Genomic DNA, 17428 nt, shown 5'->3' with positions numbered 1-17428 from the left:
ACAGACAACAGTATAATATTCAAACAACCGCTTAATCACTTTCTTGAATGAACTATGCATAAACCTAGTAATTTATATCTAAATTAATTTTTTTAATTAAAATTTTTATTAAATATATAATAATATTTTCTTTGAAATCAATTTCTTGATTGAATTATTATAAAATATTAATTTAAAGTTTTAATAGAAACCCATAAATTAAAGAATTTGAATAAATGAGTTTTCAAAATTTCATTTTTTTAAGAGATAAGTGTAAAAAACACATCTAAATTATATCTTTTTTTTGAGTTTCATACCTAAATTATTGGAAGTATGAGTTTCATACTTAAATTATCACTTATTAGTTTGAGAAACACACCTCAGTGGTGTGTGTAATGCACTCTCTCTATTTTTTGCAAAAATCTTGCCACATGGACAAAATATTATACCTTGACAAAAATTAAATAAACTATTAATATTAATTAAAATTTAAACACTAAAGTATTTTTATCCCCGCCCCCCCCCCCCAAAATAAAAAAATATTTTTTAAAAAATTCACCCACTCCACCCCTACCACCCCTGACAATCCTCGTTCTTTTATTTTTTAAAATTTCTTTAAAAAAATATTTTTTTAAAAAATATTTTTAAAAAAATTCATACTTCACCCCTTCCCTACTCCTTCCTAAAAAAATATTATTATTTTTAAAATAAAATTATACGCACCCTCTGCTCTTAATTTATTTTTATTTTTTTATATTTTTTTTCGTTTTGAGTTAGATATGTACATATATTCTTAGGAAAATATTTTTTCTACTTGCGTATCAAATATAACAAAAATAAAATTATATTTTAAGAAAAGTCTTGTGGCAAGTAAAAAATATTTTTTCTAAAATCATATGTATATATCTAACACAAAATAAAAACAAAATTAAAAGCGGAGGGTTAGGTGGGGAGGCGAATTAAAATAATATCTATTATTTGAAGGGGGGATGAACTAAGAATTTATTTTTAAAATTTTTATAAAAAAAATTTAAAAATTTAAAATAAAATAATTCACTCCATAGTCTGATAGATCTTTTGAAGAACTAATAAATCGAACAAGAATAAAGATAGAGTCCCGTTCTACATGCCATAATTCAACTCGTGATGATAATAAGTAGAAAGTTCATATTCTTCGGTCATTGATAAACAATTTGCTGGGCAATATTCAACGCAATTGCCACAAAATATACAGATTCCAAAATCAAAATTCGAGGGGGGAGGGGGAGGGGGAGGGGGTATGATGAGAGAAAGTGGAGGAGTGAGATAAAAAAATATTTTATATAATTTTTTTGGAGGGAGGAGGCAATAGGAATACTTTAATATTTAATTTTAACTTCTAATAATATATTTAATTTTTATCAAGGTAGAATATTTTTTCATGTGTAGTGTGATGTGAAATTTTTTTTAATTTGAAAGAGAGAGTGTAGTACACACACCATGATGAGAATGGAATAAAAGAGAGATGCGTGTTTCTCAAACTAATAAGTGATAGTTTAAGTATGAAACTCACACTCTCAATAGTTTACGTATGAAACTCAAAAAAGAAAAATAGTTTAGGTGTATTTTTGACACTTATATCTTTTTTTAATCATAATATAGTTTTTTTAAAAATTAAAGAAAAGAGAGAACTAGAAAGAAGGTGCATATTGCATATGACATAGCAGCCACTAGCTAGTAGAAGACATACACGTACATAAAAGAATCGATCTCGGGTAAAATGTGGGAACTTGAACTACTCCACTGCTGAACCACCAATTAGTCTTGTGTTGAGGGAATGCAATATTTATTATATATAGGTAAAATTGAAATTTGAACCTACATACACAATATAATTTTTTCGGTCGAGAGGGTTCGGGTGAACCCTCTCAACTCCATGTAGATCCACCCCTGGGTAGTGTAGTGTTGTCTTGTTTAAGTAATTGGTGTTTGTCATTGTATTAGTTGTATTTTTGTTGTTCATGTATTTGATATTTCGATTATCGCACTATTTTGTTGTTACTTTCTATATTTTCTTCATTGTCTCCTCATTCTTTGTACATGGATTTGCTGCACTTGAGCCGATGATCTTTCAAAAATAATATCTCTACCTCCATGAGGTAGTGGTAAAGTCTGCGTATATTTTATCCTCCCCAAACTCAATTTGTGGGATTTCACTCGGTATGTTATTGTTGTTGTTGTTGGTATATAAAATCATTGACTTAGGGTTTAGTTTCATTCTTTTATTTATAATTGTTTCAAACTCTCATTTATTCTACAAGGTGTTAATGTTTGCTTTTGAGCAAGATGCAATCTGTCAATTCATGTGCATGGTTTATTTGGTTTAACACCTTATTTCTAAGTGATTTTAATGATTTTTGAGTCAAATCTTAACGGCTAAACTGATAATCGAATCGGTAGTGATCAACAACTGATAAATCGATAGATGATAAGCTGATATCTTAATGATTCTATAATGATTTAGCATGCCTACAAATCAATAATCGATAAATCGAATCGATAAGCTTCAAAATCGAACCGAACTGATCGTTATGTTGTCCTGGTTCACTTTATTTATATCTGCGGACAACTAGTTTAACAAAGAGGGCATTTTTCAAACTTGTGATGTTAAATATTTTATAATATTTGTATAATTATAAAGACTTTTGAAATTTGTGCTGTTAAACATGATATTCCATCCGTTTTAAAATAAGTGAAATTTTTAGCTTGAGCACACCCCTTAAGAAACTACTCACTCTTATAAAATGAAAAGTGATTTTACCAACTTACCCCTAATTAAATCCAAACAAGCTCTAAGTTAGAGGCTTCCATGTTTTCTTCATATAATCAATATTTATTTAAACTGACCTTACATATAAATTCAACGGAAAACTACAGAAATTGAACTCATTAGGCAAAGTATTTATTAAAATTAGACCCAACTCAAACTATTTACCTGAATTGGACCCACCCAAACTATTTACCCGTCTGCCACCTTGTTTTAATTACTGAACCACTAATTCTTCATCCTTGATACCATCGGAGTGTGTCTATATATATATATATATATTTTTTTTTCCTGATTATATCTATATACTCTGATGGTATCAATCAGTAAAAATGAATTAGCAGTTAAAACCAAGGTGGTGTGAAAGTAAAAGCATAGTCACTTGTAAATAGTTTCCCTTTTTAGGTACAAGTTCTTTTCCCTAAATTCAAATTATTCAAAAGAATGTCCCTTTCAAAATTCCAGTTGTACAGAAAGATTCAGCCTCTGTTAGAGGCCAATTTTCAAATGTCAACGTGAGGGGCTGTTTCTGAGGTTGTGATATCACAATAGTTGACTTGCTTTTTCTATGTTTCATTTAGCAAAAATAATGTGAGATTGATTCTTGTTTCATGCTATACTGCAGAGGTGGACCTAGGGTAGGTTCAACTGAATTCATTGATTTAGGATTGAACTATATATATATATATATATATATATATATATATATATATATATATTTACAATTGATATAATACATAAATATGTCTTTTAACTTGTCTTCAAATGACATCTATACCTCTAAGTTTTAGTGTGCACAAGTAGTTACTTAAATATGTATAAAATTGAACAAGTAAACACACGTATCCTATGTGGCATAATACAAATAGGACACCATGTAGGATGCGAATTGACACGTAGAACGCCACATAGGATGCATATGTCTACTCGTTTAACTTTATATAAGTTTAAGTATCTACTTGTGCACATCCAAAATTAGAGTACATAGACGTCTGTTAAGGCCAAGTTAAAGGGCATATTTATATATTATGCCGAATAATTTTTTGTTAAAAAAAGAACATTTTTATGCAACATATAGTAAGATCATACTTATTTTGTACTGCTGAATCACATATGTGTCATTAGTTGACTTGAGCACAAAGAGGAACATTGAATACTTTGGTACATATTATTCTTGTTTGCATATTGTCTCTCAATGGATGCATTGGCTGAAACAGGAGCTGCTGCTGCTGCTGCTTCTTCTTCTTCTTTGTGGCCATGCACTTATGATGTTTTCTTAAGTTTTAGAGGAGAGGATGTTCGGAAGAATTTCATCGATCATCTATATACAGCATTACAGCAAAGAGGAATTCACACTTTCAAAGATGATGAGAAACTTGAAAGAGGAAAATCTATTTCATCCTCACTTTTCAAAGCTATCGAAGAGTCGATGATTTCCATCATTATATTCTCATTAAACTATGCTGCTTCTTCATGGTGTCTAGATGAGCTTGTAAAGATCATTGAATGCATGAAACTTAGGGGACAGATTGTTCTTCCTGTCTTCTATGACGTGGATCCATCTGTCATAAGAAAACAAAAAGCAAACATTGGTGAATTCTTCGCTAAACATGAGTTAGATTTCAAAGATGATGAAGAAAGGGTGAAGAAATGGAGGATAGCTATGATGGAAGCAGCAAATGTATCTGGTTGGGATTTGGGGAATATTGCTAACGGGTAAATTTATGTGTATTTTTGACTATTGGTTTTCGTCTTCCAACTGTGCCTTGTTTTCCATAAGAACATCGAGTTTGTAATTCATTTCTTTTTGATATCAGGTACGAATCGCAATGTATCCAGAAAATTGTAGAATGTGTCATGGATGTATTAGGTCATACTGCTTGTGATGCTACTGAAAATCTTGTTGGAATACGGTCCAGAATGGGGACGGTGTATTCCTTGTTGAATCTGGAGTCTGATAAAGTTCAATTCGTTGGAATCTGGGGAATGAGCGGAATTGGAAAAACAACTATTGCAAGATCCGTCTACGACAAGATTTTCCGTTACTTCCAAGGTGCTACTTTCCTTCATGAAGTTGCAGAAAATTCAGCCAAACATGGTATCCAACATTTGCAGCAGATACTTCTTTCTGAACTACTTCTGTTAAAAGATGTAAGAATAAACAACATATTTGAAGGAACCAGCTTGGTAAGACGACGACTAAATGGGAAAAGGGTCTTAATTGTTCTTGATGATGTCAATCATGGAAACCAACTAGATGCCCTAGCTAAAAGCCATGATTGGTTTGGTGCAGGCAGTATAATCATCATAACAACAAAGGATAAGCACTTGCTTCGTCAATATAACGTGGACAAAATGTATAAAGTGAGTCTGTTAAACACTGATGAAAGTATTGAACTCCTTAGTTCGTATGCATTCCAGAAACGCCATCCCAAAAGTGAATACAGAGAGATCATAGCTGAAGTTGTTCATTATGCTGGTGGTCTTCCATTAGCTCTTAAAGTTTTAGGTTCCTCTCTGTATGGCGGAGGCATGATTGAGTGGAGAGAAACAGTGGATAGACTAAAGCAAATTCCAGAAGGCGAAATTGTAGAAAAACTCAAAGTAAGTTTTAATACACTAAGTGAGGTTGATCAAAAGATATTCTTAGATATTGCATGTTTCTTTAAAGGGAAGAAGAAAGATTCCGTAATTAGAATCCTTCGCAGTTTCAGTTTTACTCCTGTCATTGGCATAAGGAATCTCATCGAAAAATCTCTTATAACTGTTTCAAAAGGGCGGATTATGCTGCATCAGTTGATCCAAGAGATGGGTTGGCATATTGTTCGCAAAGAAGCTTCAAACAATATTGGCAAGTATACTAGGCTCTGGTCTCCCGATGATATTTTTTATGTACTATCTGAAAGTACGGTAAGTATATACTGCAGCACTTAATGGTTGTTCGGGTGAATGAAAAATACTTATTTCCCTAATGTTACACAACATACCTTTTATAGGCGACAGAAGCTGTGGAAGGCATATGGTTGCACTTGCCTGTTCCGAAAGACATAAATGTTAGTGCAGAAGCCTTCAAATACACGGACAACCTGAGGCTGCTGAAGATAAACAATGCATGTGCCTCCGTAGCTCCTAATTGTCTTCCAAACAAATTGATATGGCTTCATTGGCATGGCTACCCAATGAAATCACTTCCAGCAAGTTTTCAAGCAGAAAGGCTTGTTTGTCTGAAAATGCAGTATAGCCGCATTGTACACTTGTGGAAGAGAATAAAGGTCCTACACAAACTGAAGTTTCTCAACCTTAGTCACTCCCAAAAGCTAGTCAGCTGTCCAGATTTCACGGGGGTTCCCAATCTCGAGAAGTTGATTCTTGAAGATTGTTCGAGTATAATTGAGATTCATCCTTCTGTGGGAAATCTCAAAAATCTTGTTCTACTTAACCTGAAGAACTGTAGGAATCTCAAGAGCCTTCCAAATAATATTCAATTGGATAATCTTAAGACTTTAATTCTTTCTGGTTGTTTGAAACTCGCGAATTTCCCAGAAATCATGAGTGACATGAATTGCTTATCTGAGGTCTACTTAGAAGCTACAGATGTAAAAGTGTTGCCTTCATCAATCGAACGCCTCACTGGCCTTCGATTGATGAATCTAGGCTACTGCAGGAATCTTACAAATTTACCAAAAACCATAGGTAGATTAAAATCTCTTAGGATTCTTATTCTCTCTGGATGTTCAAAGCTAGAAAAGTTGCCAGAGGAACTGGGACATATAGAAATCTTAGAGGAACTCTATTGCAACGAAACTGCCATTCAAAGTCCGCCATCTTCCATTACGCTATTGAAGAACCTTAAGACCTTATCTTTTCATGGATGTAAAGGGATAGTATCTCAGACATGGAGTTCACTTTTCTTTGCATGGCTTCGGCCAAGGAAAACTACAAGTCTGATGTTTTCTTCCTTTTCCGGTTTATTTTCTCTGAGGAAATTGGATCTTAGTGATTGTTTTATGTTGGATGAAGGAATTCCTAGTGATCTTGGATGCTTGCCTTCTTTGGTTGAGCTAAATCTTAGTGGGAATAATTTTGTGGATATCTCTCAAGCAAGACTCAAAATGCTTCCGCGGCTCAGAATCCTTGAGCTAGTGGATTGTGAGAGGCTTGAAAGGTTGCCAGAACTTCCAACAACAATAGAGGAAGTCTTTGCAGATAATTGTGCATCCCTGATGTGTGATAATATGGGAATATTGACCAACTACAAGATGTTGCAGCGAATATCATTCACTAATTGTGTTGGACTACTTCAGAATCAGCAGACGCGTGACATGGCTACCTCATTGTGGCTTCACCTATTCAAGGTCTCTTTACGCCTTCCCCCTTACCTATTGCTATCTTCGTGCCCTTTACTTTCATACATACGAGATCAGACAATTGATCACCGTGAGTTTAAACACTGGATAATTTGAAGGGAAGGACAATAGATAGAATCTCTTTATAACTAACATGAATGTTGTGGTTTTATGCTGCAGAAGTGCATTGTTAAAAGTGATCACTTTAGCATTTACCTACCTGGAGAACAAGTTCCAGAGTGGTTTGGCTACAAACTCAACGGAACCTCAGTTTCAATGCAGCTGCCAAACAATTGGTACAGTGATAAATTCATGGGATTTGCCATCTGTGTTGTGTCTGATCTTGAAACAACATGGTTATCAGTTAATGAAGGTTACCTACAGGAAATGCCAGGCATTTCGATTGAGTTTACAATCAAAAGCCACCACCGGAGGAGCACGAGTTGCCTAATGAACATTGGTTTTGTCGGGACAAACAAGAATGTTGCTTTAGATCACACATGCCTTGCCTATGTGCCATTTGAAGAATATTGGGCAATGTACAAAAACCACTTAGACAGCCCAAACAATTGGTATCAGATCGATTTTTCTGCAAACTCTTTGAGGAAACATATTTTCCTGAAAAGTTGGGGAATTCGTCTCGTGTACACTGATGACTTGCAGATTTCCACATCTTGAGCTATTTCAGATGAGGTGTGTTTTCTCTGTTGTATATTCACGGCTGACTTATGCAAGTATTTTCAAAAGAATAAAGTAAATGTTATACAATCTTTTTTTGGCAAAGCTAAAACATTTCAAACCCCATAAATTAACAAGTGCAAATGTTGCTCAAGAGAGATGAACATAATCAGCAACTCGAACCAAAAAAAAGGCCTGCATTACCACACATTAATAATCAACATAACAATGAGGGAAAAATACACAATCTTGATATCTCTTTGATAAGGTACACACAATCTTGGTATATATGCGAAAGAAAAGAAAGATAGCAACCAAGACAGGAGAGTTGGTTTTTACAAAATTCCACTTTTACCAACACTAGGAAGAGAATGGATGATTCCCAGACACTCTAATATAGCTGGGGCCACCTCTCCAGTCTACAACAAATATCAAATGCCCTATTTTTTTCCTCCCAGTAGATATGTGAAACCTTAAAATGGATGGAACTAAATAGAATTGAAAAATAACCAAAAGAAATAAATCCAATCTTTGAAATCTCACCCTCTGTTGCTTCTTTGAGTTAGATTCCAGACAGTTTACTTGTCGTCCTCGTCAGGTACAAACCTTGGCAGCGTCAATAATGTGTTCAGCCGGGAAACCCCTTCCAGTGCAGACCATTCCGTCCCCACCTCTGAGAGCAGTTCCTCATGTTCTGAGGCTACCTCTATCCCTTCTTCTGAAACGTCATCGCCTTCCCCTGAAACTTCATCAACTTCTCGAACAGTTCCAGAACGAGGCAATGCAGTTGGACCAGAGGCGTCATCTGGCTTGGCAACAACTTCATTTGCTTCCATTGAGACAGTCTTGTCACCGTCTTTTGTATTGGAAGCAGTGGATAAGTTGTTTGAGTTTGAATCAAGAAAAAGGCAAACAACTGCACAATCATCAACTTTAGAAGTAGGGTATTTTGTCCTCCAGGCTCGAACAGCTGATTCAACTAGCGATCGAGCTGCAGACGAACGGGATGAAGCCGATGCGACAATCTTTACAACTTCATCATTTGTAAGTACATCCCATATCTGTCATAAAAATTAATATTTGACTAGGATAAATAAGATGTAATAAACATTGAGCAAGAAATTCCAGAACCCGTGTATACATTTTTTTTTAACAAAAAAAGGGAATGCAAAATACTAAAAACTCATGTTTCATACCCCATCAGTTGCCAGAACAATGAACTCATCTTTTTCCGTTAAACGCCTATATGATATTTCGGGCACAGAGATGAGACCAAAATCCTTGAGGCAAAAATCTCCAAAAGCACGTGCCATGGCAAGTCCAGGAGAGTCACTATTTGGCAACCACACTCTTGAAACCTCTGGTTCATCTCGAAGAGAAAAAACACGCCCTCTACATTTACGAATTCTTTCAGCCTCCGCTGTACATTTAGGAAGAAGAGGAAATTAGGAGAACATTTAGGAAGAAGAGGAATAAGCACCAATAGCATTAATCAGTAACCTATCCCAAAAAGAAAAATATAATGCTTTCAAGGGTGCCATCTATACATTATGTAGAATGGCTACCATCCTACTTTACGGTATTCATTTTTGCACCAGGCTTTTGTCCGTATAATGCATCCACCAGAAAAAAGTCTAAAAGTTCAGCTTCCAAGAATTTGCAAGGCAAGCATCTCAACTACAACAACATATCCAGTGAAATCCCACAAGTGGGGTCTGGGGAGGGTAGAGAGTACACAGGCCTTAGCACTACCTCTCCAAGGTAGAGAGACTGTTTTCGAAAGACTTTCGGCTCAATTAAATCAAATATGCAAGGAAAACTAATAGCAAAACAGTGTGGAGCATATATGCAAGGAACCGTAACAAAAAAAAGGTGCGATCACATAAACACATTAAACCACAAATGATATCAGATACCAAAATACACCGACTACATGAAAAAAGCTAATACTACGACCGACACGGTGCTCCATACTACCACCAAGCCAAATACATGAATAGGCTAGTAATATGACAGCTCTCAGCTATCCACTAACCTTCTACCCTTATTTGCAACCTTTATATCCTCATATCTAAGGTCATGTCCTTGGTAGGTTGAAGGTAGAGAGGCTGTTTTCGAAAGACTTTCGGCTCAATTAAATCAAATATGCAAGGAAAACTAATAGCAAAACAGTGTGGAGCGTATATGCAAGGAACCGTAACAAAAAAAGTGCGATCACATAAACACATTAAACCACAAATGATATCAGATACCAAAATACACCGACTACATGAAAAAGGCTAATACTGCGACCGACATGGTGCTCCATACTACCACCAAGCCAAATACATGAATAGGCTAGTAATATGACAGCTCTCAACTATCCACTAACCTTCTATCCTTATTTGCAACCTTTATGTCCTCATATTTAAGGTCATATCCTTGGTAAGTTGATGTTGTGCTATCACTTGTCTAATCACCTCTCCCTAATACTTCATCAACCTACCTCTGCCTCTCCTCGATCCCAAAATATCCAACCTCTCACACCTTCTTACTGGGGCATCCGCACATCTCCTCTTCACATGTCCAAACCATTGCCGTCTTCCCTCTCTCAACTTGTCCACAATAGACGTCACTCTCACTTTGTCCCGAATATCCTCATCCCTAATCCTATCGCTTCTGGTATGCCCAAACATCCATCTCAATATCCTCATTTCCCCCACTTGCATCATTTGAACCTGGAGTTCTTGATTGGACAACACTCCGCCCCATACAACAAAATCTATCTAACCACCATTCTATAAAACCTACCTATAAGTTTTGGTGGTACCTTCTTGTCACACAAGACTCTGGATGCATGCCTCCACTTCATCCATACCGCACCAATACGATGTGTGACATCATCATCGATCTCCCCATTTCTTTGGATCAGAGACCCCATATACTTAATCTCTCCCTTGGGGATAATTTGTGTATCAAGTCTCTCAACTCCACGTACACCTCATGCAACACATCACTAAATTTACACTTCAAATACTATGTCTTGGTCCTTCACAACCTAAACCCTTTAGACTCTAGAGTTTGTCTCCATACCTCTAACCTATTATTAACTCCGCCACGAGTCTCCTCGGTCAAAACAATGTCATCTTCAAATAACATACACCATTGCACCTCACCCTGAATATGCCACGTCAATTCATCCATCACCAATGCAAATTGAAATGGACCAAATGTTGAACCTTGGTGCAACCCCATTTCATTTGGAAAATGCTCTGAGTCTCCTATCGTTGTTCTTACCCGAGTCTTGACTACATCATACATGTCCTTTATCATCCTAATATAAGCCATCGGTTCACCTTTAGACTCCAAGCATCGCCAAAGGACTCTCTCAGAACTGAATTTCCCTTTTGCTCTCCATATATTTCTCAATTAGTCTTCTCACAAGATAAATGCATTCAATAGTTGAACGCCCTAGCATGAATGCAAACTGGTCCTCACCCTCGTCTCCACCACCTTCTCTCAAACTTCCATGGTGTGACTCAATAATTTTATAACCTTGTAATTATTGCAGTTTTGGATATCACCTTTGTTCTTGTACAACGAAATCATAATACTCCAATTCCATTTGTCGGGCATTTTATCTGTCTTAAAAATGACGTAAATCAACCTAGTCAGCCACTCAAAACCTGCCTTGTCTGTGCATTTCCAAAACTCTACCAAAATTTCTTCAGGTCAGATCGAACTTCCGCGGCTCAACTTACGTATAGCACCCTTAACCTCGTCAACCTCACAACACCTACAGTATCCAAAATCCCACCGACTCTCTAAGTTCTCTAAATCAACCAACACAATGTCCTTGTCCCTATTTCATTCAAGACGTGGAGTTTATTCCATCCTATTTTCTTCCTAATATGTGTCTTATTTTCTCCCAAATCAAGGTAACTACATTCTATTCCATTTTACTTTACTTCAGTTTGATAACACAAGTAATGTTTGTTGATAACTGGTCATGGATGTAAAGAACGTCAATTGCACATCACTTCTCAAATTATAGTGAAGTTCAAAGCTGTCTTGAGAAAATGATGCTTCTAAGGATGGAAGAAGACCTTTAGCCGTGGAAGCAAGATGGACAGAATTGGCAGTACAGAAAATTTAAAGAACTGCAAGATTTCAACATAAACATAATTTTAAAGAACTGCACTTTGTCGAGAAGGGAAAACTTCTGCTCCTGTTATTCATTTACCATAGTGGATGTGTTTGCATTTACAGTTCAATTGCCACTAATAGTAAGTAGTTTCTATACTAATGGGCCACCTTAAGTAGATGATTTTACCAGCAGGATCTCCTTAACCAGTACCCTGATACTGCACACACATAGATGAGATCCTAATCCTTTTAGTTTATGCAACACTTCAGTCAACAAAATAAGACGATTTTCAGATTTTGACTTTTATCAAACTTACGTGTGGCAATATACAAGCAATTCATTCATCACACTTTGCCAATGTTTTCCTATTCATCCACTATATAGTTCTGAAGAAGCACAACACTTTCAAACATGCAGTGCACCCACCGTGATGTTATATTAGGGAAAAATGCATAAATTCGTAAAAAAACTCGGTATAGCATAAATGAGTAAATTACCCCCTGAACTTGTCCTAAAAGGCCTGTTACACACAAACTTTACGGGTATCCCCTTACCTCCTTATTACTGAAACTCCATCGAGAAACAGCTAGGAAACTATTTTTTAACCCTCATAAATATGTAATAAAACCAAACAAATCCTCTAATGCTGCAAGGAGGCCAAATGCCTTCCTTTTCTCTTCTTGTCTATCAATGTGAAAATTGATTTTATTAAGAAAATAACTCTCTTTATTTTCAAGATAATTCTCATAAAAACTAATAGAGCAACATAAAAGAATGCCTAGAAACAAGGAGATGATAAAATGAATTAGAAAAAAAAGAAAAAAGAAAATGACAAGTGAGGTTGCTCTAGTGGCAAGAGCACTCCACTTCCAGCCAAGAGGTTGGAGTTCGGGTGGGAGCAAGGTAGGAAGAGGTCCACTGTTGACAGCTCGGGCGTTGGTTTGAAAGTCGGGTATACTTCATCAGAAAAAAAAAAGAGAGAACAAAATAGAACATGGTATCTGTTATGGTGATTGAATGGGCAGCATACAGAAGTTCAGTTCTTTTCCCTTCCAAGTCGTCTAATTTAACCTCTCTTTTCCCTCATTGGAAAAGGTTACTTCTATAATTGCAACAGAACAAATAATATGTGGAAAAGCTTCTTCTTTTTTTTTTAAATCCAAGCCAAGTAAAATGTCACTATGGTTCATAATTGAGTTGAACAGAAGCAGCCAATTGCAGCAAAATTGAAGTTTGTATATTTAGGTGAGACCAAAATAGGGAGGAGAGACGAAGGTAAATGAAAGAAAGTTTTAGCAACACATGAGTGATGGTTAGGTATCATTAATTTTTTATGCCAAACTAAATGACATCATAATTCATCAAATCAACACAAGTTGGTAATCTTGTAAGATGATCTGCACAAAAGCAAAAATTCCAGAAAAGCGATCCATCATCAGTTCAATCGGCACTAAGCAACATAATGAAACCAACCTGGTAGATTAGGCTTCAGATCCACTGTCAATTGTACAGCAGTTAGAGAACCATCCTTGTCTCTAGTACCCAGAATTGCTCGGGAGTCGCCTACATTTCCTATAACAAGATCCTGGCCCTGCAAGAAATTTTTTTTATGGGGTTCACTCTACCAAAAGTTTTAGCATAATTCAAGCTAGATTCAAATTTCTGAATCTGTCAAGGACCTGTTTAACAAGGGTTACAGCTGTTGTCCCACTACAGAAGCAGTCAATATTGGTGTAGCTTTTCAGTTCCCTGTCCATAACCTTATAAGCCTTCAAAAATGATTCCTTCAAAGTCTGAAAGATCTCTGGGTGCTTTCCAGTCTCTTCAACATCAATTGAAATCCTAGACTCATCAGCCGCAGATATAAGGGAAGCATCCTCGGGATATAGGCTAGCCCCAGCATTTAGACTGATCTTCTTTAGAACATCCTCACTTTTCAGATTAACTTCCCAATGTGCACTTAGCTTCGAGGGAAGGGAATCTCTGACTCGCTTGGCAACCATATGGCCATGAGGACCGTGGCCATCAAAAACACCACAGAATACAGTATCTGTTCTGGAACCGAAGTTCTGAAATTTAATTAAAAAGATGAATTAGGAGATGCTCTCCATATGAGACAAAATCAGAACGAAAGGATCAGTAGGAAAATCAGGGCAGGAATTAAAAAATGTGAACAAATCCTTTGTCCAACAACAATCCACAGACTACAAAGAAAAGAAAGAAATAACAGAATCTAAAGAAATACTTTCCTTAGCTTGATCAAAAATGAAACACTTCCTTTCTAGGCATTCCAGGAAATTATAGCCTATCAATCTAGAAAGAATGTTATCAGTAGCTAATCACAGTATCTCATACATTATCGAGTAATCATCCCAACTTCTCCCACATGCATCCACTAAATTTCCGTTATTTTAAAGAATTGATTGCCTATGTTTTTTGTTTTTTTATTGGTGGATTTTTCATGGTTTTATCTTTAATTATCCATGCCCTTAAATGGGAATGGACATGGAGCACAACTAGGAGGTAAATTCCAGTTTGATTTTAAACTAGAACGTTTTCAACACCTTCAACTATACTACAACACGAGACAAAAGAAAAAAGAAAAGAGAAGATTTTAAGAAGAGAACACATTATAGGCAGTAGCGGAGCCACCTTGTCCCTTCACTGAAAAATTACAATACGCAAAAATAGGTAAAGGAAAATCCTTTTTGTATATATAGCATTATTCATTGAATCCCCTTGACTTCTTCAAGTGTTAATTTTTTTTAAAAATATTGTGACTCCCATAGTGATAATCCTAGCTCCACAGTTGATAGAGTTGATTATAGGCCCCTTGATCGACTGACAAAGAACAACAAATGTAGCAGTTATAAGTAGTCACAAGTCAGAGGGTCAACATAATACTCAGGTGAACAATCTGAGATCAAACACACCCACCAACTTTTCAAGATTGAAGTATAAACACTACATTAGGGATGAAGCAAATACAACTATGAAGCATAGTCCAATATAGCTAGCTATTTGCAATTATAGGAAGATGAAATTCAAGTACTAACCTCCCAAACAATCATGGCATCTTGATTAGTTCCTTTCTTGCCTTGCTGAGTGAAGAGTGAAGCTGTGTCGCTCGAGCCATTCAAGAACAAGCGGCCAGGAGTCCTACGTAGCTGTTCTTCCTTACATTTGTTAAAGGAAGAATTTCTAGAAACCCGCCGGCTCTTCTTCTTCTTAATTCCAACTGCAGATGTAGGAGAGCCCGGAACAGGGGTCCTACTTTCATAAGTTAAGCAGGACCCCGTCCGGAGAGCCCGGACTATATTCAATAAGCAATCCAGAGCAGCAACACAACCAATCCCCCTATTTTCCCTATTCGAATCCGTCACACCCCTTTGTAATAACAATCCTTCAAAAATCCCCAAAATCCAAATACCCAATTCTCTCCTCAATCCAACAAATCCACCATTTTCATCCAAAAGATAAAATCACAAACCCCCCAAAAAATCTTTCAGCCTCAAAAAGTGCCGAACCTTTATTAAAAAAAAAATAAAAAATCTACACAACAATCTTGAATTGATTATTCAAGAATTGTAGGAATAGAATAATAATAATCCTTTTCACTACAAAAAGTAAGTGCAAAGATGGAGCATCTAAAAGGGGTTGCAGATCTATGTAAACTACGCCCACTTCCAATATTTTTATAGCACTAAATCCAAAAGGGGTTGCAAAAGGAAGAATCCATAGCCAGACACCATCTCAAAGAAAGCAAAGCATAATAATAATATCCAATAAATATCAAGAAAAGTAAAGCAAAATAGACAGATCGAATCTGAAGAAATGGAGGGTGACCCAGGAACGGAATGAATGGGAAGATACAAGATTGAGAGGAGGAGAATAAGAATCGCAACAAACTAAACACGGAGAGAGAATAGAGATCACAGAAAAACCGCAAATAAGACTCGTGTTTTTTTTCCTCAAGTAAATTTTAGACAATACAGATATTCAATACCCATATATAGGATATGGTTAATATATATACAGGAAAACAGACAGAGAAGGGGCCTATGGCTGCCATGCATCTCTGTCACTGTCATCACCAATTCTTTTTACTTTTTCGCCTCAACTTGAGCCGGCTTATAAGTTGTCTAATGCTAACTTTAAATAATAAAGTTTTTAAAGTCAGTCAAAAATGAAAAATTAGAATTTTTAACTTTTTCTTTTAAGTGCTTAAAATAATTTTCTTTGACCATGAATATTACTTTTATATCCCTTATATTTTAACTAAATTCTCAAACTACTTTTTTTCTTCTTTTAACCCTAAAATTCACATCATAAGCACTTTTATCCAAACACTCAACTGCTTATTTATAAAAATAACTTTCAGCACTTCAAAATTCTAAAAATATTTCATACATAAAAGTTATTTTTTTAAGCTCATTCAAACGGACTCTAGGACTTGTTTGCAGCCTATTAGAAAAGGTGTCAACCTAGTGAAATTGGCTTATATATAATCCCCACCCTTTATTTTCACTTGTAGTGTTTTAGCTTTTCAAGAATTAAACTATAAAGGAAAATAATTTGATATATTTTTTAATTTTATTATTTAGAGATGATATATTTTTCGTTATAAAAGTTGCTCATATATAAAACTCTTTCCAACAAAGATAAGGCGTTAGGCAAATTTTTTTTTCCGTCGTTGATTGACTCTTATTCTTATTTCTTGATAGTGAAAGCAACTTGATGGTAAGGAGAGGGGCGGCTGTGAAACAATGATTTCATCCTACCGTTATAAGAAAAAGGCTCATATATATTCCTACCGTTATAAAAATGGCTCATATATATCATTTTATTTAATGGGAGTGAATAAATTAATTTAAATTTATTTTTTGATTTTTAATTTTTAAAAAAATTGTATAGGGGTATATATAATTCTTTCCACATAAAAAATTAACTTCTTTGATTATCATTATTTGAGTTTTTTTTTTCTTTCATTCTTTAAGAAGTAAAAATATGAGGGGGGGGGGAATAAGAAGTGTGAATGGAAAAATAGAAAAAAAATAACGAAAAAATTGCAAACTAATTCTTTTGGGGATATATTGTAATTTATCTTTTGATTTTGTAAGAAAAATTGGGTCATATATGATAAATTTTATAAGAAAGTTAGTGAAAAAATAGATTTGATCATTAAAATAATAATTCAAATTAGCGTATAAAAAATACAAAAAAAAACATGTGAAAAGGATCAAATATACCCCTACATGAATTATTTAAAAAAAAAACTTAAAATTTGATTTTCACTTCTTTTAGATGAAAATGATATATATGAGTCATTTGTTCCAATGAGGATATATGAACTCTAAATGAAAATGTTGAGTGGTATATCAAGCCATTTTCCCTAAAATATATAAACTTTATCTAGTATTTTAAAATGTACTTTTTTATAAATTATATTAATATGAGAAGGATGACGATTTATAGTATTTTCTTGTATAATTT

General features: G+C 35.2%; 3 protein-coding genes across 3 annotated transcripts; 2 read left to right on the top strand and 1 right to left on the bottom strand.

The window, feature by feature from the left end:
- The first annotated feature begins 3723 nt into the window (after window positions 1-3723).
- Window positions 3724-5762, top strand: LOC129892104 (disease resistance protein Roq1-like). Its single transcript, XM_055967653.1, has 2 exons — window positions 3724-4501; window positions 4591-5762. Exons 1-2 carry the CDS (start codon window positions 3981-3983, stop codon window positions 5717-5719), a joined length of 1650 nt encoding a protein of 549 aa, XP_055823628.1. The 5' UTR covers window positions 3724-3980; the 3' UTR covers window positions 5720-5762.
- Window positions 5719-7809, top strand: LOC129892095 (TMV resistance protein N-like). The gene is made up of 3 exons (XM_055967644.1): window positions 5719-5730; window positions 5782-7140; window positions 7312-7809. The coding sequence occupies exons 1-3, from the start codon at window positions 5719-5721 to the stop codon at window positions 7807-7809; spliced, it is 1869 nt and encodes a 622-aa protein (XP_055823619.1).
- A 229-nt stretch (window positions 7810-8038) lies between these two features.
- Window positions 8039-15946, bottom strand: LOC129902897 (probable protein phosphatase 2C 33). The gene is made up of 5 exons (XM_055978344.1): window positions 14992-15946; window positions 13615-14004; window positions 13409-13526; window positions 9006-9229; window positions 8039-8870 (listed from the first exon to the last, which is right to left on the bottom strand). Exons 1-5 carry the CDS (start codon window positions 15004-15006, stop codon window positions 8388-8390), a joined length of 1230 nt encoding a protein of 409 aa, XP_055834319.1. The 5' UTR covers window positions 15007-15946; the 3' UTR covers window positions 8039-8387.
- Window positions 15947-17428: the final 1482 nt, after the last annotated feature.

The sequence above is a fragment of the Solanum dulcamara genome, chromosome 1 (assembly GCF_947179165.1).
Source record: "Solanum dulcamara chromosome 1, daSolDulc1.2, whole genome shotgun sequence".
Lineage (NCBI taxonomy): Eukaryota > Viridiplantae > Streptophyta > Magnoliopsida > Solanales > Solanaceae > Solanum > Solanum dulcamara.
This window is presented reverse-complemented; position numbering and strand designations above follow the sequence as displayed.

Bases quoted from the DNA above. Each gene is read 5' to 3' on its own strand.
- LOC129892104 (XM_055967653.1), top strand. From the start codon at position 3,981: ATGGATGCATTGGCTGAAACAGGAGCTGCTGCTGCTGCTGCTTCTTCT. The intron at 4,502-4,590 runs GTAAATTTATGT...TAATTCATTTCT, and splicing joins TTGGGGAATATTGCTAACGG to TTTTGATATCAGGTACGAAT.
- LOC129892095 (XM_055967644.1), top strand. The intron at 7,141-7,311 runs GTCTCTTTACGC...TTTATGCTGCAG, and splicing joins TGTGGCTTCACCTATTCAAG to AAGTGCATTGTTAAAAGTGA.
- LOC129902897 (XM_055978344.1), bottom strand. The intron at 13,527-13,614 runs GTCCTTGACAGA...AATTTCTTGCAG, and splicing joins CTGTAACCCTTGTTAAACAG to GGCCAGGATCTTGTTATAGG. The intron at 9,230-13,408 runs GTTGGTTTCATT...CTAAATGTACAG, and splicing joins TCTGAAGCCTAATCTACCAG to CGGAGGCTGAAAGAATTCGT.